This window comes from Phaenicophaeus curvirostris, chromosome 6 (assembly GCF_032191515.1).
Source record: "Phaenicophaeus curvirostris isolate KB17595 chromosome 6, BPBGC_Pcur_1.0, whole genome shotgun sequence".
In the NCBI taxonomy this organism is placed as follows: domain Eukaryota; kingdom Metazoa; phylum Chordata; class Aves; order Cuculiformes; family Cuculidae; genus Phaenicophaeus; species Phaenicophaeus curvirostris.
Genome location: NC_091397.1, coordinates 19,417,164 through 19,439,243, shown reverse-complemented (window position 1 = coordinate 19,439,243; position 22,080 = coordinate 19,417,164). Strand labels below are relative to the sequence as shown.

General features: G+C 37.7%; 1 protein-coding gene across 1 annotated transcript in view; it reads left to right on the top strand.

Moving 5' to 3' along the window:
- ARMC3 (armadillo repeat containing 3) overlaps positions 1-22,080 on the top strand; it is a 58,951-nt gene that overhangs the window by 17,036 nt on the left and 19,835 nt on the right. The window contains exons 8-10 of the mRNA XM_069859511.1: positions 541-724; positions 8,564-8,716; positions 8,841-8,946. Of these exons, the coding sequence (XP_069715612.1) occupies positions 541-724; positions 8,564-8,716; positions 8,841-8,946 (443 nt within the window). The remainder of the gene's footprint in view (positions 1-540; positions 725-8,563; positions 8,717-8,840; positions 8,947-22,080) is intronic.

Sequence of the window (22,080 nt, the reverse complement as noted above, 5' to 3'; positions counted from 1 at the left end):
TGTAAATATCAGAAATATTCACTGTACAGCTTTTTATACAATGTTTTCCCCAATTTTTTTATTATGTGTTGAACTCTGGTGCTGGTTCCCAGTTCAAACACTGATGTTTTTTTCCAAATTTACTTTGATGTCTATGCCCCTAAATAGAATTTCCTACCTTGGAAATCTTACTGTTTGTGATATTATGAGACTTATTTTAGTGGTTCTTGAGATCCAGTGCCACCATGGGAAATGCAATGCATGGAGAAATTTGTGAAGTTTCTGAAATTTGTAAGGTGACAGATCTTTTCTGAATACTTGCCTAACCCACGTGAAAATAAATGAGATAACTTCAGGTTTTTTACTGTTTTCGATAAATTGTATTGCATCCTAAGGCACATCAAAGAAATTATACAAAAGTACTAATATGAAAATAATATGCTTTGCAATATAAATAAACTGTCCAAAAGAAAGCTATTACAATTCTCCTACATAGTTAAAAGCCAAAGATATTTTAAGCCTGGTTTGAAGGTTATTTGTTTGGGTTTTTTTCATTATTAGGAATTCAGTGATCTACATGTGGAAGCTCTTGCTGTCTTGGGAAATTGTCTGGAAGACGTACATACTCTGCAACTGATTCAGCAGACAGGAGGCCTTAAAAAGCTCCTTTCATTTGTAGGAGTCTCTACTGTTCCTGATATTCAGAAGAATGCAGCAAAGGCAATTACCAAAGCAGCTTATGACTGTATGTGACTTCTTAAAACTGTGTGCATATTAGTTTGGTTATGAAGTAAATTTTCATCTAGAATGAGGCCATCTTATCTGGTTGAGGGCAATACTTGTGCTGAAAACATTAGCAAGAATGAATTACAGCAATGACTCTTGTCAATCAGAGCAGCAACTGGATACTAGGAGATGTAGATATTTATGAAAATGTTAAAATTTTGCCAAAATTTGTTTTTAAATGTAGTATGTTCTTGTAAATTGCTATCCTCAAAAAGGAAAATGAAGCTCTGAGAAAAGATCTTTATCTTTTGCTTAGTGATACCAGGTAACTGCCATATTAAGCCACCTCTGCTGGCACTATTCCGCATCGGTGTTGGTTAAGACTTAATCACAAGCTTACTTCCTTTTGCCCACAACTGCTAGTCTAAATGTCAGGCAATTTCAAATACAAATTGCTTTAACAGGGACATGAGAAAAAGCCTTTCAAATGGCTTGCAGATTAATATTCCCAGTGGAGTTAAATAGTTTCATTGTCATCTTTTTATAATTATTCATCCTGTAGTCCTTTTTTATATGCTTTTCTTTAATTCACCAAGGAATTCTGAATTAGGCGGGACATGCTCATCATTTTTGCCCACAAGGATGCTCTTCAAACAGATCTACATTTGCAATTTCTTCTATTTGTTGGTTTCTGAGTTGCAACATGTCTAGTAGTGTTATATAACAAAATGCAATGCAAGAAATAACATACTTCTGTCCATAAGAGATTTTAATTCTGTTGAAGGATTTTGACAATAGTAACTATGTCAGTAGAGCTTAAATATTTCACTCATATTTTTATCATCTTGTGGTTGAATCATGGCTTTAATTCATGTGTATTTTTCAAATACATTATCTAATTTAATTCATGGCTAAAATAATCTCTCCTTTCTACAGTATTTCAGACTTCCTTTCTTCTCTCCCCATCTTATCTTTCCAATTCTTTTCTCACCTTCCTTAGTTTGACATCCTGAATATTTGTAATAATTTGGATTGCAAATGATACATGAAAAGAGTGGAATCTACCTTTCCTAGTATTCTGTGGGTTTCTGTATGCTTTTATCATTATCTTCTGGAAGCTTTACAATTCACTGAAAATTATTTCCATTAATGTTTGGGTATCAAAGATAGGAGTGGACTTTCTTATGCCAGTATTTACTTTGTATGTTTTCCTGTATTGTTATTTTATTATGCTATTTAAGACTGTCAGTATCATTTTTATAGTCCTGTGACAGGCTTGTAAGTAATATGCTAATCAGATTTATATTTCCTGCTACTACTTTCTACTGCGTCTTACTCCTTTTTCATATTTATTTTCAAATAAGCATAGCCGCCTTTTCCTCTTTCACACTTTTTTTCAGTTTTTGTGGCCTCATATTTTAGCAGCTGTTAGTAGAAGCCTGTCTGAATGAAACATTTTTAAAACACGATGGAAAAGCTACACATAATATATTACAGCACTGCCTATGATCTTATATCATGGGATGTTACCATCAGTGAAGATGCATCTCCTTGTCATACTTCTTTACAAATGGAGTCAATGTGGTTTCATTATAAAGGTTTGCTCTCTTCTTCAGCCTGTGACAGTTGGTATGGATTCAGCAAGCTGTGAAAATAGATCAAAAGAAGATTTAAAGTATTTACTTCCAAGGTGTAGAATTTTGGTCACAACCAATTAGATGAAAGGCAGCATGGTAATGGGGCAGTAGAAAAGGTCCAGTAAATTTAGTCCTCAACATGGCCCCTAGAAGTATTTCATTCATTTCAGATGCATAGAGCTACTGGCCTAAATTCAGCCTTCCAGTGGAGAGAAGAGTGACATTGGGGCCATTATAAGAAATAGTCCAAGTGCAAAAAGGAAACAGAAATTTTTGAAGTTCTTGTTTCTTGATGCTGATCCAAGCCTATCCAAGCCACAACACTAATTTGTACGTTACTAATATTTGCCTTGATGTAAATCATAGAATGATTTGAGTTGGAAGGGACCTTAAAGATCATATACTTCCAATCCCCCTGCCATGGGCAGGGACATCTCCCACAAGATCAGGCTGCCCAAGACCCCATCCAACTTCCAGGGATGGGGCATCCACAGCTTCCCTGGGCAACCTGTTCTGGTGCCTCACCACCTTCATGGTGAGGAATTTCTTCCTTATGTCTAGTCTAAATCTTCCCCTCTCCAATTTATAGCCATTCCCCCTTGCCCTATCATGACAAGCCTTTGAAAGTCCTTCCCCAGCTTTCTTGTATGCCCCCTTCAGGTACTGGAAGGTTGCTACAAGGTCTGCTTGGGGCCTTCTCTTCTCCAGGCCGAACAATCCAAGTCTCTCAGCCTGTCCTCATAAGGGAAGTGCTCCAGCCCTCTGATCATCTTTGTAGCCCTCATCTGGACTTGTTGCAACAGTTCCATATCCTTCTTACATTGAGGATTCCAGAAGTGAACGGAATACTACAGGTAGGGTCTCACAAGAGTGGAATAAAGGGGCAGAATCACCTCCCTCGACCTGCTGGCCATGCTTCTTTTGATGCAGCTCAAGATTAGATTGGCCTTCTGGGCTAAAACCGTGCATCGCTGGCTCGTGTTGAGCTTCTCATCAAACAGGTCCCCCAGCTCCTTCTCTGCAGGGCTGCTCTTAATCACATCATCCTGCATCCTGTGTTGAAGCCTCGGATTGCCCCGATGCAGGTGTAGGACCTTGCACTTGGCCTTGTTGAACCTCATGAGAGTCACACGGGCCCACTTCTCCAGCTTGTCCAGGTCCCTCTGGATGACATCCTGGCCTTCCGGTGTGGCAACTGCACCACTCAGTTTGTTTTCATCAGCAAACTTGCTGAGAGTGCACCCAATCCTGCTGTCTACATCATTGATTGATGCTAAATAGCATGGATCCCTGTATGGACCCCTGAGGGATACTTGTCACAGATCTTCATCTGGACATCAAGCCATTGACCACTGCTCTCTGAATACAACCATCTAGCCAATTCCTTATCCACTGAACGGTCCACCTATCAAACCCCTATCTCTTCAGCTTAGAGAGAAGGATGTTATGGGGGACAGAGTCAAAGACTTAGAAAAGACCAGATAGAACCCATCTGTTGGTTTTCCTCTGCCTGCTGCTGTAGTTACCCCCTCATAGAAAGCCACCAGGTTGGTCGTACAGGACTTGCCCTTGGTGAAGTTGTGCTGGCTGCCACTAATCACTTCCCAGTCCTCCATGTGCTTTAGCACAGCTTGTAGGAGGATCTGTTCTATGATCTTCCCAGGCATAGAGGTGATGCTGACAGGTTGGTAGTTCCCAGAGTCATCTTTTCTACCCTTTTTAAAGATGGATGCAATGTCACCATTCTTCCAGTCACCAGGGACTTCTCCTGACTGCCATGACTTTTCAAATGTCATGGAGAGTGGCTTGGTGACTGCCTTAGCCAGTTCCATCAGTACTCTTGGATGCATCTCATTAGGTCCTTTAAATTTCCTCAGGTGGAAAGGGCTTTAACCCCTGGTCCCTATCTTGTCTTTTGACCCAGGAGGGGTGAGGGGAGCAGTTGTCAGTGAAGACTTAGGCAAAAAAGTTGTTGAGTAGCTCAGTCTTCTCATATGTTGATACAAGGTCACCATTTTCATCCATCAATGGAGTACATTCTCTAAAGAGAACCATCCTTTTCTGATTGATGTACCTGTAGAAGCCCTTCTTGTTAGTCTTCATTTTCCTTGCCAACTTCAGCTCCAGAGGCACCTTGGCCTTCCTGACCCCATCCCTACACAACCAGGCAGCATCCCTATACACTTCCCAGGTTTCCTGTCCCTGCTTGCACTGCCTGTGGAGTTCCCTCTCAGTTTGACCAGCAGGTCTCGACTCAGCCATGGTGTCTTTCCTTCCCTACCTGATTTCCTACATCTGGGGACTGAGCGCTCTTGCATTTTATGGAAAGCATCCTTAAATATTTGACACCTTTGTTCTGCACCCTTGTCCCCGAGGACCGTGTCCCAGGGAATCATACTGACCAATTCCTTGAAGAGCAGGAAGTTTCCTTTTCTGAAATTTAGGGTCCTGACTATAATCCTCACCTGTCCCATATCCCTCTGGACCTTGAACTCCACCAGTGCATGATAACTGCAGCCCAGGCTGCCTCTGATCTTGACGTCACTGATGAGCTCACTTGTATTAGTGACCGTCAGGTCCAGTATTGCATCCCTTTGGGTGGGGGCCTTTATTAGCTGGCCTAAGAAATTATCTTCAATGCACTCCAGGAGTCTCCTGGATCGCCTACAGTTTGCCATGCTGCTTTTCCAGTGTATGTCAGGGTGGTTGAAGTGCCCCAGCAAGATGAGAGCTTGTGAGCGTGAAGCCTCCTGTAGCTGGCAGAAGAAGGCTTCATCAGTAGGCTCTGCTTGATTGGATGGCCTGTAGTACCCACCAACCACAAGGTTCCTTTTGCTGCCTTGGTCTTTTATTCTGACCAACAAGCTTTCAGCCTGTTCATGGCTACTCTCCAAAGACAGCTCTTCACACACTATTCCCTTTCCTGACATAGAGGGCAAAGCCGCCACCCCTCCTTCTTGGTTTCTCCCTTCTGAACAGCCTGTAGCCATTAATAGCCACACTCCAGTCATGGGATTTGTCCCTCCAAGTTTCAGTGCTGGCAACTAGATTATAGCTTTCTAGTAGCATGAATCACATTAAATCCAATATAATACAACACAACTCTAAATCCTTTTATTATTTTTTCATCATATTTGCAGTAGCCATACACTAGCCCGTGTTCTTCAGATTTGATAATCATGGTTGCATTTTACAAACATTTCCTGCATACTTGAGAAAAAAGAAATACTGCTTTTCTTTGAAATGGAAAACTTACTTCTGCTATGATAGAACATGTATCTGTCTGGTTTTGTAATCCTGACAGCTGAGTAGAGAGCAGTGTCTGGTTTTGAAATTATTGTTGTTGACAAATGGAATTTAGTTTTGCTTTTTATCCTGACAGATGTGATCATAACAAACAGTTTTGGTTTATGCCCCTTTCAGTTCTTTGGAAAGGGACTGCTGTAACTTGTTGTTACAAGACAGATTTATCCTTTAAGAGCTATTCTCAGTCTCAGAATAAATTACGTGGTACAAACACTATAGTCTATTTTAAATAACATCTTTAGGATGCTGCTCTGTTTAAGTAAATTAAAATTGATCATATTTCTATACATAATCATTGTCCTTTTGCCCCAAAAATCTGTCTTGTTCTGTGACATAATTTTGAATTTAATATATTAATTTATCAATGGTTTTATTTTGTATGCTTAGAATTACAGTGGTGAATTTTACTGATTCTCACCTTGCCTAGCAAATAATACAGTCATTTCAGAATACAAAATATAATTTAATGCAATAAATAATGGAATATCTGTGAGTGAATTATGTGGACTGTTGATTAAGGAAAGCCTGACTTTCCCCTGGCAGTGCCAAACACGGCAGCAAGAACAAAATGCTGTGAAGTGTATATGGGGAAAGTGATGATCATGGCCACTCAAGTTTGGCCTTACTCTGCCAAACTTATGTTTTGAAGCGCTCTCCATTCTTTACATGTATCTAAATGCAAATCTTTTGAAAAGGGAACATAATAAACATGTTCTGTAGCATGATTAATGTGCTTTTTCATGATACAGGTTTTTATTTGTCTGAGTTATCTCAACTCAGGATTTGTGAGATATCATGATGTTATTTAACATTAACTTTTTAGAATTTGAAATTGGTACAAATAGTTCCATAAGGTGATGGCAATGAGCTGAACAGGTAATCAGTAGAACTCTGGCCATGACTTTGGGGTAGAAAAGAGAAATAGAAAGTATATTGAAAAACAAAGGTAGGCTTATGATGGAGTCACTGTATGAAAAGCTGGACAGAAGTGTTAGTATTCCAGGCTCTTTTAGCTGAGTGTGCCCGAGTATTTTACTTTGTTTTAAATCAATGTATTCAAATTACTTAGGGGTCAAGAAATTAATACCTGTAAATACAGTGTTGGCACTGATGTGAGAATTGCTGAAGTACAAAGGATGCTTTTCAGTTGCACATTCTTTCTTTCCTATAATAAAATCCAAAGGAAGCAACTCATACAAACACAGAGCGTATTGCGAGAAAATAATTGAACTTTAAACAAAATTGGCTCCTGGATTTTAAAATATTGATAATTTTCATAGGTACCTACTGTTTACTCTGCATTCAAATCCAAAATCTGCTTTACCACATTGCAAAAGTATTTGTTCTGTTTAAAATATTTCAAATCACTATTTTCACTCATTCAAATAATTATTATTGTTCTTATTATTTCATGTAAGAAAAAATTTTCTTTAAACACTTACCTAGAACCTCTAGAGATTGTTGTTAGGCATTATGGACTACTCTGGCAAGCAACAGGCCAGTGACATACTTGATTACTCGTCAAAACAGTCTGTAATCCCAGTTAAGGCCTTCTCTTGAGAGCTGGCTGATACACATCAAGGCTGTGGCGAAGGTTCTTCTGACGCTTAAAATCCTCCCTGTTTTATTTGTTGCGTCTTTTGCTTTGTGATTTCAGTTGTGTGTCTCTGATGATTCTGAAAATATTTAAAATTGAACTAGAGAGGAAAAGATGGCTGGCTGTCTCATGTTAAATGCGTTGAGTCATTTCTACCTTAACTAGATTTTCAATCAAACCTTCTTTTCATCGGCTTTGTGGACTTCTGTTTATTTTCTTTTATTCAATATAGATTCCGTTTTATTTGAAAGAATACTTCCAATATTTTTCTTTCTTTTTAAAATGTTTTATTCATAAGACAACAGTCCAAATAAGGGAATGATCCCTGAAAGCACTGGTAAGCCCTGGTAACATTTCAGAATGTGTCAAAGTCCTGCTGACTTCTAGGTTGCTGAATTTCTTTGATATATTTGAAAATTTTACCTTGTAGATACAACTTCAAGCATGTAATTAATCTGCTTTAAATTATTTGTATGATTACATGTGTATTGACCCTCATAACTGTAGGGCTTCTGTGCTGTCAAGTGCCTTTCTATTGAGAAAGTTTCACTCAGGGCTCTTTCTTACACACACCTGCACTTCATATCTCATCCATTTTGGGATGAATGAGTTTATTAGTATAATTGTCAGATGTCTGTAGATACTTTGTAGATGCTTTGTGTTGTTACTTATGTCCTTCCTTAGCTGCTACTTATTGTTCCAGTGTAGGTCAGCAGTGAACCCTGTGTCATCAGGCTAAAATATTAAATTGCAATTCTGTGCAGTGTGTGCAGTAATGAAGAACTGCAAGCTGTGCAGAATTTAAAAATTCAATTTTTATCACCTCTTGCTTTTTTTTTTTTTTCCTGATTTATTATGTTTACTGGTACTCCACTGAGTTCAATTGTAAATTTACTAGTATTTTCTTAAATTTTATGCATTTGGACTTTGTTAGCATTAACTGAAGTGAGCATATTCCTGGGTAAGTCTGATATATTGAACTCAAAAAGCTGTTTCCATCAAGCCTTTCTGCATTCTGCTATTTTAAGTCTTAGGGAAAAGAAACTTTGCATTCTATTGGGTTATGTACCTTTAAAGCTGTATTTAGTAGTCATCCTTTAGGCTTGATTCAGACCTCATTGATGTCTAATGGCTTTTGGATCAGGTCCTTCGTGCGCATTTCTTTATTGCTAGTGCCTCTGTTAGCAAAATATTTCCATTTCCATAATATCAAAATCAAGTGTTACTTTGGAAACAACTATACAAAATCAAATTTGTGTCCTTTAACTGCATTGGGAAGTGAATGCAGATTAATGCTACTGTTCTTTTTCATTTCAAGCTGAAAACAGAAAAATCTTAAATGAGGAAGAGGTTGAGAAGTGTCTCATAAATCTTTTGGAAATTGATAATGATGGAGTTAAAGTTGCTGCTTCCCAAGCAATTTCTGTCATGAGTGAGAACTTAGCTAGCAAACGTGCATTTGGACTCCAGGGTAAGTAAGGTAGGGAGGGATGAACTGATAATCTGTGCTTTTCCTTTTATAAGGAACCTATTATAATTTTTCACATTGACATGGTTTCTTTAAATGTTCATGTATACAATTATTTCTTTCAAAGGGATTCCCCAGCTAGTACATCTGCTAAGCAGTGACAATGAGGAGGTAAAAGAAGCTGCAGTGACAGCATTAGCTAATTTGACACCAGCCAGTCCTAGTAATGCGAGGTGAGTCTGCAGTAATTAAATTATTAATTAAAGCACTAATCTGAACACAAGTATTAGTATTTTTATTTTTAAAGAATGCCTTATCTTGTCACTACCCTACAAGGCAGATCTGTTTCAATTTGACTGTAAGGTATGTTTTGGTGCTTACGAGTCATCTGGAATATGTTGGTTCTCATCAGTTTTGCAAGGGTTACACTATCTCTGCTAATGTTTGCCTTATCAAGGAAAGGTACTAAGCAGATGCAATGAAAGCAGAGATATAAATCTTATTTTGAAGAGAACATACGAAGAAAATATGACTTACAATCTAAGTAATTTGATGTGGGATATTTTTTGAAAATTCAAAATCAGTAAGGTATCCTTTAAAATCTGATGGCTCGTGCAACCTTTTTGACTGATTTAAAACCAGTCTTTGAGGGAGATAGCACTCAGCTGTTCTGAATAATGTCATTATCTTTGGTTTTTTATTCTTTCCCAAGTAATACAGAAGGCTCACAGTGCATTCTCTAAAAGAAAATAAGTGTAACTTCAGTATCCAAAATAACTAACCAAGGATGGTTAGCTGACTAGATGTTCCAAAATAATTTTATCAACTAAATTCTGCTGTCAGTTGCAGAGTTCTGTTATCCCAGATCTATTAAAAGTTCTGTTCAGGGAAAAGAAACAGAGCAGCCTGACATGTATGAGCAATCACATGTAACTAACAAACCATAAAATAAAATTCCTTAGAAGTTTCCTGGAATATACTCAAGGAAGTTGCAATCAATTCACAGGCATTCTTTGAAGTGAAAATGTAAAATTACTCACCAAATAAATTATTTGTTTCAATTATTGATTCAGCTCTAATAGTCACCAGTATTCACTTAATGTTACCAGATGGAGTCATAATTTGACACAAGAGAACAATATTCTGTTCTCAGATTCACGTAGTAGATATTTTTTTGTCTGATATCCTGCTCTCCTCATGTGGATGACTCTTCAGTTGGTGTCACTGGGAGTCATACACACAAAAAATCACACCACTGGAGTTGAAGGGTCAGACTTACAGGTCCTCTACAGCTGTTTTTCGTAGTGAAGCCCTTTTAGGTTTCACATTGTGAGAAGGGAATCTCTGGAGAGTTTTGAGTTGTTATAGCAGCTTATGCCAACTCATTCCGTTTTGGGGGTTGTTTTGCCAAGGAGATAGTCAGGACATTGTTTAGCTCAACTGCTAAAACAATTCTCTGAGAGTACAGACAGGGAACTAGCTGTCTCTGTTCCTCTGCATTTTAATGGAGTCTGTATTTGTTTCTTGCTAGGCAGAGTCAGGAAATTGTAAAGGTGGCTTACATATACTTCTCTCTCTTTGCAATCCAGTTCCAAGTACAATATGGAAGCACCAGAGAGTCTAATCGTAGGTCTTCTCTGAAAATCAGGAAGCAATAATTTACATGAAATATGTATATTGGATGAATGCCATATGACTATATAATTACTTCAAAGCTTCATTTCTAAATCAAAACCATTAATAAGTCATTCAAGGGTCCAAGTGTGAGTAGGATCTATAAATGAATATATAGAGTTGAACTCTCAGCTGATGCAAATTGGTATAGTTCCAGCTCACTGGCTTGAGTATCTGGCCCATATTTATTTTACATTCATGTAATAGGAAAAAAAATAGTTTGGAGAAAATGCATTCCAGATTGAGTTACCATAATCATATTTTATTCTGAAATATTTTGTGTGTGTATCTTGTATACGACTGAAAATAAGTGTATATATAATGAAGATGCTGATGCAGTTTTATGATGATGTGACTTTGCTGTGTGTTTATGTTGATAATATCCTGATCCTAAATGAGACTAATGAGACTAGTGCCCTTTTATTGGTTATGTATTAGATTCCTGTTATAAACCCTCCAAGAATATTAAATCATAAAGCCAGTGGTAGCAGGTAGACCTTCTGTGGCAAGAACAAAATGGTTACAGTAAAGGGGAAGACTATTTACTATAAATGTTTTCACTTTTTACCGGCTAGGCAAAAATTCAGTCTTACTGAACTCACATGCGTGTGTTGTGCTGTATTTAATTTAATGAGCATTTTTGCATGTGCTGCATTGATTGAAGGATGTGTACCTTGCCCTTTCATTTTATACAGTATATCTTACAGAATGTGAACAGAGTACAAGGCACTGCTATTTTTGACAGAGATTCTTTGTTAGGAATATTTGGTCAAAAAGTGTTGTCTACTTCTCATGGAAAAAAATACAAATTAAAACAAATTGTGTAATTAAGGCTCCCACAATAGCTAGCTCATAAGGATAAAGTCTTCCATTGATTAATAACACAAGAACAGCATAGGCAATGGGCAGTACTACCCCCCACTAATGTATATTAACCTTGACCTTTAGGTGCTTCCCCACAGCAATGAAAGGCTCATTCTATACCCCTTTCCAATCAATCCTTTGTTTCTCAACTGAGACAGCTAATAAAGGTGTCAAATATGGTGGAGGTTTTGTAATTAGAACACCTGTTCACGATGAACGGGACAGCGACCAGCTTATCATTGCATACAAGTCCCCAGGCAGCCACAATTTGGCAAAAATAAATAAATTAATTAATGACTTTGGCCCCAATGCTGTTTTAATCAAAGACCTAGAGCAGAAGAAAATGAGTCCCATACCAGCCATTTGAGTTTTCAGGTTTACTGGAAAAAAAGATGTTTTTTCAATATGATCTCTACCAGAACACATAAAAATTACTTTAAATAACTTTTACAATATTTCAGAATTTGCTGCAGAGCTGATGTTGTGTTGTGCTTTAGTAGCACATAGAAAAGAATGCAGTGGTCAAATCCTCATTAGCTTACAGATTTACATCAGTAGGTGATGCTTTTATCAGAATTTTGTCATCAAGTAATGACAGAATTTTAATGCGGGTCTATATTGATGATAATTTTTTGAATACTTGTTAGTAATTAGCCTGAATAAAAATGAGATTGCAAAGTATACTGCAGTTTAAAATCCCAGTTTCTTATTCTAACATATAGTAACATTTTAAAAAAAAAATTTATATTGTATCTATAGCTCTGAGGCCATACTTGATATCTGTGTAGAATTTGTTTCTGTGGGGGTGCTGCTGGGAAGAAGAGAATTATATTCAGCTGGATATTTGCATCCACTTCACGTTTTTTAATCCAGAACACGAACTTGCTTTATTGAAAATTGTATACAGTTATTTGGACAGGAGAATGCCATTTTAAAGAGTCTCTGAAATATGTCTGGTTTTGATGTGTCCACGCATTGGGAAATGTAGGCACAATCAATTCAATAATGCATATTATGCACAAATTGAAAAATTACACACAAACAAAGAAACAGCAGTGCCATCTATTGGACAGAAAAGTATATTATTCTGTGTTATACAACTAGCTACAGAATAAATATTTTACTTCAGTCTCTGCCTGGTTTTCCCCTTTAAAGTATAATGAATTATTTTCAATTTTCATATATTTAGGATAATAATCTTAAATATAAATACAATATTAGTTAGAAGTAACACATAGAAATAAGATCTTAAGTGTACCAGTTAGTCAGACATTAATTTGACCAGCTCCTTTCTTCAGTATTGTCATAGCACAAATGCCATTTCTCATAGCTGTCTTTATAAGTCTGGCAGTCTCTGAATTCTGGGCACCTAATGGAGTTACCACTAAAGAAAAACATATGCTCTGAAATTTAGAGCTTTGTACTGGACATGAAAACTAATTAACAGCCTTGATAATATTTGTCCTAAATTGTTTACTTTAAGTGCAAAATTTATAGCATTCACTTAGAGTTTGGTCTGGGGGAAGAAAGAAAGGGATGGATTTTGTTCAGCTGTAGTAAGGGCTGCAGGGAATTGTGGTTCACAACAGACTTGTGATCTGGCAGGATATTTCTCCTGGGGTTTATAATTAGTGTCATGTATTATATCTGGATTGAAGACATTTCAATGTCATCCCAAAACCAGCAAAGTCAGCAAATCTGATGTTACTTAATTTTCTAATTCTTGAATTCTTCACAGGGATCAGTGGACCTATTGAAATTAGCAAAATTATGTCCACATCGGTAGTTATAGGCACTATCACAGCATCTGGATGTGCTTTCTCGTACATATAAAGATATTCAAGATGTGGGAGTAAATTGAGGATAGGTAGGTAAGTTTTGAGCTCAGTGGTCATGGGCAGCGCCCAGTGAGAAGAGTGTGAGTTGTCTCCTTGGCTTCAGTGGGTGTTGCATCTACTTCCAAACTGAAATTCATATACTGATATAATGAGCCAGAAAACACTCTCAGTCTATTCTGTGTGGACAATACTCACCTGTAGTGAGAGTTTCTCACTGTCTTAAATAGAGATTTTCAGTATCCACAACAGACTTTTACTGATTTTAAGATGTGTATGGCTCTTAAGGAATGTCTAGTTTTCTAACATTTCAAATTTTGTTATTATCATTAGGAAGTAATTCTTATTATCAATAGGTAGCAATATCACTTAAATAGTAATTTTCTCCATTAGAAAATGGGAAATGTAATCATAGATTTTCTCTTTCAAGACTATGGATGGAACCTAATTCACATAAATGGATCAACACTGAAACATCCGTATTATGTAAGATAATACCTTTGCATGAATGCGTGTTAATTTATGAAGAAAAGAAACAAAAATTTCTAGTACATGAGAGCTATATTTTAAACTAGAAATGAATAATAACCCATTATATAGGTTTGAAGTTTTTTGTGGTTTAATAGTTCTTTATAAGCGAGTTTGTGTTTTTGAAGGGGGGAATCAACAATAGAATGCCACTAGCGGTATTGTGTAAAGGTAATATGCTTTAATACTGACCCCTAGTGACAGAATTTTAATTTCAAGCTACTGGGCTGCACGGTAAAAGGATTTTGATGGTTTTTCTGGTTTGTGTTGTTATTTTTTACATTAGCGCCCCTTCTGCTGAGTCCTATACAAATAGTTAACTCATGCCGTGAACAGATTCCTGTTTTGATTTTCTTTTACCATATATCCATAGTGTGAAGGGCGCTGTCTAAATTAAAAGACAGCGTGGTCATTACCCAACACATCACAAGCATTTTTTCTTTGGCAGAAAAGCTGAATCAAGGCCTAATGCTGGGACGTAGTTCAGAAATGGGTTCGCACTATGACTTTAGCATCACATGAGGTGACTGATCCGCAACCCATGGACAGTTGTCACTTGTTGTCACTTGTAACTTCCCAGGGTAAATTTCTGTGGGGTTAGGCGTGACTTTTTTCCTCCTGGATGGAATTCTAAGGCTGAGAGAGAAAACTGTAGTTTATACAGTGGCAGAAGTACACTGATTTCTCTTGAGTGTATATCCCTGCAATGACATTCAGTGATATGCACTGAGATGAACTGTACTGTTTATAAATTGAAAGTGACGAGGGTTATATTACATTTGAGTTAATTTCAGACAAATGTATTGATGCTTTTCCCTGCACATTTTCTTTGTAGTGCATTTCTAAATTAAATGCAAATTATTTAGATATATGTCTTAACTTACTTTAGTGTAGTGTGAGGTTATTTAAGTGTCTGTAGGAGAATTACAGGTTTATGGCTGATGATGCAAACTTAATTCTGTCCTGCTGTGTATTTAACCTGTGCACTTACTGTGGAATGTTGTCTAATGGGACTGTCATACACAGAAGGGGTACAAATAAGCTTTCACAAATAACTTTAAACCTTTTGACTTGCAACCTCAGTAATTTTATCTTAATGTAGTAATGTATGTATATTTTCTTAGAGGTATAATTTTAAGAGAAAAAAATAAAAGCATAAGTTTATGCACTCTAAATCATCATTAGAGCTTGAACCTTTAGCAAGGCTAAACAGATTGCTGCCATTTGAGGTAAGTTTGCAGTTGCCCAGAAAAGACTTATCCAGAAGTGAAAGATGGGGTCAAGTTTCACAGTCCGAGTACTGTTTGTAGAGAGGCTGACTTGGCACAGTGTTTTTGTCCTTACTCGGCTGGTATTTCTAAAGATGAAGAGGAGCCACCAACTCCTCAGTCCCTGTGCTCAGTTGAGCTGTTGTGGGGGCTCTGCTTTGGCTCTTTCTTTCCTTCCCTTGCACATTCATGAAGTCTGCTCTGGCAACTCCTGAATGTTCCCCCCTTATTTTGCTTTTGTAACAATGCAGATTCCAGACTCTGCGCTTATGCAGTTATTGATTTTTGCATGCACTACTTCTCAGGCCAGAAAAAAGAGTGTGGAGGGTAGTGTCTTTTCCATGAGCTTATCCTGGCTGAAGCTCCATGGGATCTTTAAGGAGCACAAAGGGTTTCTATTGCTGCATTTCAAGATCTTTCCTACTTTCCTAGTGTCAGAAATTCTTTATAAAGGTTGCAAATGATATTATAGTTAGAAGGATCAGATATCCTGGATAGATCGGTCATTACCAATTACATGTAATATTTTAAATTGGGTATACTACAGTTTAAGTAGTAAGAGCTTTGTAATTCTGGCAGATGCGTTCAGTGACAGACCTTAGAAGATCTCTGTGTATCTCTGAGAGTCAGGATTACAGTCTCTGCTAACACAGTCAGTTTAAGGTTTTATTGCTTCCAAACAATGAGGCTTATTGAGTTTTGGGTTTATTGATGTTTAAGCAAGGTTCTTGTCATTAAAGAATAGGAACAGAGGATTCAGTTCCTGAAAGGAAAAAAGAATATGGTTTATTGATATCATCAGTATTTTTATTGTAGTACAAAGGAACCTCAAATTGTAGATCAGATTCTCTTGTGCTAGATTCCCTTGCCCAGAATAAAAATACTGACATTAATTTCCTTTCTGTAGTAAAGAAAACAGAAGTAATATTGGTCTTTAATTAGAATCTGAGTGACTATACACAACAGTCAATTGCTTTAGAGAGTAATTAAATCACAAAGTGAATTTTTTGGTAAACGCAGAAGACATTTATTGGATGTGATTATTTTGATGGCATAACAAGGGAAATGAAGAATACTAATACATTTAAGGGATAAAAAGGAATATATTTCTTGAGGTTTTTTGAACTTCTGGCTATGATATTTTTTCTCAGTCAGAAATTATGTAACAGAACTGGGTGAGAAATGCCTTGTGTGAAAAAGAAGTCATGCGATTTAACACAGATAGAGTTGATTTTAAAAAATGTGTGTGTAATTAGATGCATAATTCTTATGCATAATTTACATGCAATTATGTATGAAAATGAGATATGCACAGGCATAAATGGCTAGCTAAGCACCTCACACACAATCACAGTAATTTTGCACAGAAATTAAACATGCAGTTGCAAATACATTTGGAAAATGAAGTCCATAAGGAGTGCAATGGCCTTTGTGAAAAGGAAAAATCTGAATTTTTTCTAAGCATAAATTGTTTTAAATGCTCAGTAAGAAGAGGGGAAGTAAGCAGCATAGATGTGAATAAAAATGTAATTTAATATAAACCAGTTTATTTTCAGTTGTGGTAGAAGAAGTAAAACCAAATATGCTTTATCATTTTTATGAGGCGTCAATCTCACTGCTGTAAATTATAATGCAACCCAGAATAAACAGTGGTATGAAGCTGCATCATTGCTCTTCCCTTCTATCTCCTCTCCATGGGAGGTTGCTTCGCTTAGGGGTTTAGAGGCAGTCTTGGTGGTTTCTGACAGCTCTTTGGACACTGATTCCATTCTGCTGAACCTTCTCTTCATGAGGAAAAGCTGGTCGGACCATTCCTCATGCACTAAGGAAGTAAATAATCTGTTACCTTTCTTGCCCAGGCCAGGAGGCTTGGTTGGGGACCGGAACTTTTGTGCTTGATGTGGTGCCAGCAAAGAGGTGGTTCTTGCCCCCGAGAGCTTACAGTCCTAAAAATAAAACTAACCCTACAGACTTTTGGTCCAGTTTTTACTGATGATTGTTTTCACAACACTCTACTAATGTTTGAGCTTTCCTATTGCACCCCAGACAACTACAGCAATTCAATATTCAGTTCAGTGAAGTTCGTATACATCTCCAAAATAAATGTTTAGAAAAAGTTTGTATTGTGAAACTTTTGGTAGTGACTTTATTGTCAACTTTTAATTTATTCTTGCAGTAAAAAAAGTACAGAAACATTTGTTTTTCTCAAACTCTCAGCATTTATTCTTTGAGTCCTGAGTGATCTCCTAGAGAGTTTTCAAGAAAGCACTTAAGTTGTTACAAGGTAGATTTAAAATAAATATTTATTACATGACCTTTTAATGTTTGCCTTTCCAGTGATACTTGAGAAAAAAGTTTTAGCTATTTGTCAATACAGTAATTTGAATTCAATTGTAATCAGAATTTTACTGTTTCGCTACAGGGCATGGTTAAGATCATTAGGGTGCCTGAACTGTATATAACCTGGTTAAGGGAAGTACCTAGCCCTGTTAGGTTAGGCACTGCAATGATCATATCCATGTGCTTATAAATCATAACATTGGAATTATTTTAACTTTAATTTGAGCTCTGTGATTTCTACACCTGTCTTGTCTTTTTTCTTGTTTGTTTGTGATTCAGATGGCTTCCACTTTTCAAAAAAACATGTTGATATTGCGAAAGCAAAACCCTATATTTTCCCCCTTGTCATTGTCTTCTTTCCTTTTCCCTAGTATTTTCTCTCCCTGGAGGAGTTCAAGGACAGGCTGGATGGGGCTTGGAGCAACCTGTCCCTGCCCGTGGCGTGAGTGTTGGAACTGGATGATCCTTAAGGTCCCTTCCAACCCAAACCATTCTGTGATTTGGTGTATTTCAAATCTTTACACAACATGGAGGAAAAAGAGCTGTGGATTTATATGATTTGCTCATTTCCCACATACAAGAGTGTATACTTTTTTTCAGAAGCCAAGGTGCTCTTATTCCTTGAGGGTGTAGTCGTATGGTGGGAGCAGTGATGAAGTGCACCATCTCAGCAGGATGTGTGTGAAGCAGGGATAGAAGCTAGTGCTGGTCACATTAAGCAAAGATGGTGCTGGTAAAACTTCTTGGACAAGAGGGAATGGCCTCAAGCTCCACCAGGGGAGGTTCAGGCTGAACATTAGGAAAAAAATTTTCACAGAAAGGGTCATTGGGCCCTGGCACAGGCCGCCCAGGGAGGTGGTTGATTCACCTTCCCTGGAGATGTTTAAGGCATGGGTGGATGAGGTGCTGAAGGGCATGGTTTAGTGTTTGATAAGAATGGTTGGACTCGATGATCTGGTGGGTCTTTTCCAACCTGGTGATTCTCTGATTCTGATTCTCTGATTCTATGTTGTTTCCTTTTAATAAAAAAAAACCCTATATAGTGTGTATCTCTGCTCAAAATGGAAGGGAATGAAGACCTCCATACTTAGATCTTAATGTTGCAGTATTTCGACACCTTGAAAACTCAAGCATATTCATTCTTTCCACTCCCTTTTGAAGTCAGGCACTGCTGTCTCTTCAGCAGCTGGGGCTCTGTGGCCCAGCAGTATTTCTGTGTTCTCTGGAGGGCTATGGGGCAGCAGTGAGTTGAACTATGAGTTCCTCATTCTTCCATATTCCCTTATAACCTTTCCTGTACACATACGTTATCAGGCCACAGTGTTGCCCTCAGGTGTTTGTGTCCTCTTAAAATCTTATTCTCAAAGGTATTGGTTTACCTTCAACTCTCATTACTTGCTGTTGTTACTTCTAACATGAATTCTTTTTCCCTTGTGATCCGTTGTGCTACTTGATTATATTCATGAAACTGTGATTCAAAATGAATCTGCGTAGAAGTAGGATTGAAATAAATATGTATAATCTTCTAAATCAGTGGTTCTCAACCTTTTTGAAGTTGAGTGGCACTTGAGAAAATTGGCAGTGCTCTGCACCTTGCTGAGGTCAGCTCTGAACACAGGAGGAGCTGTCACCTTGCTCTTTTGTTAAGTACTTGTGTACTTGCTGGCTTTATGGAAATTATAGTAAATCTTCTTGTAGTGTGATTGGCTGCATCATTCAGTTCCACATGTCATCAGAATCAGTCTGTTAGGGACTGTATGTTTATTAGGATTTCCTACAGGTTACTGGATGTAGTAAGTATACTGCAGAAGTACTGAATATACTACACCTGTGAGATGTACTGATGCATTTCATAAGTAGTGGATCTGTCCCATAAATCCTGAAATTTCTGTATATACATCATACAGGAAAAACTTTGATTTTGGTTTGGGGAGGGAGGGATGTTTCCCCTAAATAAGGTATGTGTGCATATACTGTATAATGCTGTAAATCTGATAGCTTATGGACATGCCTTGCTGTACATGGCTGTGTGCACATATAGTGAATCTCTCCCAGACTTTGCCAGCAGGTCATGTTACTGTTATATGTTCTATGAATGTGATGTTTTCCAAAATACTTGTGGTACATGTGGTGCATAGCTGATCCTTACATGTGCAATCAACATGTCTGGGATTTATTCATATGCAGCAGCTTAGATAGAGCTACAGCCCTGCTGAAGCTGGAAACATCTATAAAATTTTCATGTGGAAGAAAAGACAATATTAACCAGAGAACCTAGAAATAAGACAGCCTTAACCAAGTGGAAAAAAAAAGAGGAAACCAAAACAAAATAATCTTACCCACCCCATAAAAAAAAAAAGCCGTCAAACCAAACCAAACATTTTCAACTCTACTTCATCTGTTCAAGGAGGGAATGGGAGGGAGGATACCCAGATAGGAGGAAATCCAGCTAATTGAAGACACTCTGAGGAGTACAGTGCAGGAGATCTGGAAACATGAGGTTCACTTCTGAACAGAGATTGAAGTGCCTGCATTAGTTCCTGATGCTGCAGGATTAATTAGCCAAAATCAAACTGGTCCAATACCTTTATGCTGTACCCAAGCTAATAACCTTACTCACCTTCAGTCCCTGCATGGCTGCTTTTTCCCTGTTTTCCCAAACTGGGGGCTACTGCCTGCCTGCCAGACTTCCTTACACTCATGTTCCAGCACTACCTGTGAGCTGCCATCACCTTACTGCTGAGGCAGAAATCAGATTAACAAATCCTGTTGGCCTCCGCTGATTCTTCCAGGAGTATCTGCTCAGGAGTATCCGCATCCCCCTCTCTGAAAATGTGGTTTGGAGATAGTTGCATTAAGATCAGTTCACAGTAAAATCTGCTTCATGTTGCCTGTGTAATGGGATTATATAGCACAAGTTGGCATCTATTCTGCTTTGTGTCCTGCTTGCATGAGCGCGACCATCAGCATTAGTGAGGTTTTTTGGTTTTGTCAGTGCCTTTACAGTACTTGATAACATAGCTGTTTCTTGTATATGGAATATTCCTAAGCTTTATTTTGTAACTAGTCTTTAGTTTGTAAGTGGGAAAGTTACCAAAAGATTAGTTAGATTTTTTAATAAGATTCTGTTACAGTAAAAATAAGATTTTCACTGCATAGATTTTCTCCTTCATTTTGCTAGCGCTGTTGCTGACGCAGAAGGAATTGAGCCATTAGTAAATACGCTAAATGCTCGGAGAGATGGAGCCATTCCTAATGCTGCCACAGTACTAACAAATTTCAGATTTATCTTATTAGTGTGTTGACAGAAATTTAGAAAACTTAGGAAAACTGTACAGTCTTCCGTTGTTAAAGTGCTTAGATATGCTTGTGTAGAGGTGGAAGAGTTTGTTACGTTTTTGATATAGACAAAATGTACTAAATGGAGGGTATAAAAAGCAGTTGCAAAGAAAATTCAAATTGCCATCTGCACATTTTGATTGATAACAGTATTGCCAACTTTTGTTTAACAAACAGATGAGCTCAATGTAAAATTACTAAGAGCATATACTGAAATGGGCATATGCCTCAAATCATTTGATCAAATTTTATATACAAACTCAGAAGGAAGACAATTCAACTTTTGTAGTGTGATGGAAAAAAAGTACCACTGAAACAAATGCGAGATGATAAAAGATGATATAGACAAAGAAATAAGTTCCTGTTTAGTAGAAAGCAAAATTTCAGCAAGAAGGTCAACAAAAATCTTAAGTTATGGAATATCGTGTGGCATTTGAAGAATGTAAACTGCATTTGTATCAATAGTCTTTTTTGCTTATGACAAAGATACCAAATACCTAATGAGGTGGAACCTCAGAAACAAGTGCTTTTTCCGATTTGTTAGAGTATGGTAGTTTCCCCTCAGTCAGGACAGGTTCTCTCTTCTGGGTCTGCATCACTTGTAGTCAGGAGTTTACTGTCATTATAAGCCATGTCACCAGCTGCTTTCAAATGTATTCTTTATTCCAGATATTAAATATGAAATTGATTTTTTTTTCTTTAAAATGTACTGTCCCAGTGAGTGCCAGAAGAAGAATAGCAATGTCAAGATGAAGTGCTCATAGGCCAGTTCCTTCTGCTGGGACTAAGATGTAGGCCCACATTGCTCTTAGTTTTGCAGCATATCAGTTCTAAATAATCTGCAAATGTGCCCTCTTAGTAGTGCAGCTACCTACACCTTCTGCTGTCTCCTGCCTACAGTTACTATTTCCTTAGTAGTGCTTCTTCAACTGTTTTTTTTTCTTCTTGACTATTCTGCAACCTAAATCTCTTAAATGATCTCTTAAAATATCCCAACAATCTTCCCCAATTTTATTTGCAGATGGGTTGTTTTGTAGGGTTGGCTTAGAAACTGGACACACCAGCATTTGTCCCAGCCCTGCTGAGGGGCAGCACCCTTCAGCCACAGCTGCAATGATCATCTGGGAGCAGAGGGAATATTTGAACAGGATCTGCTGCTGATAGACTAGTTGATGTGGAACCACAGTCATAGTCAGGCCTGACCTTTATGCTCATGTGTCTGTTGTACTCCTACCACCTAAATCGGCTTGTAGAAAGCCAGCTCAGTTTTGGTATTGCTCTGAGCTGCACCGTGTAAGCCTACTCTGTAAGAATGGCAGAAGCTTGCTGTACTATGCTTATGCTACTTAAGTATCCAATCACAGAAATTTATAGAGACAGCACAAAGAACAACAATGTGATATTACATGTGCTATAATCCTCATTAGAAATAGTGCTAGAGTGGTTATGGGGAGAGGTAATAAAACTCTGCAGAGACATTTGCCTGGAACTAAAGATTCAGAAATTCTGCATCTTTGAA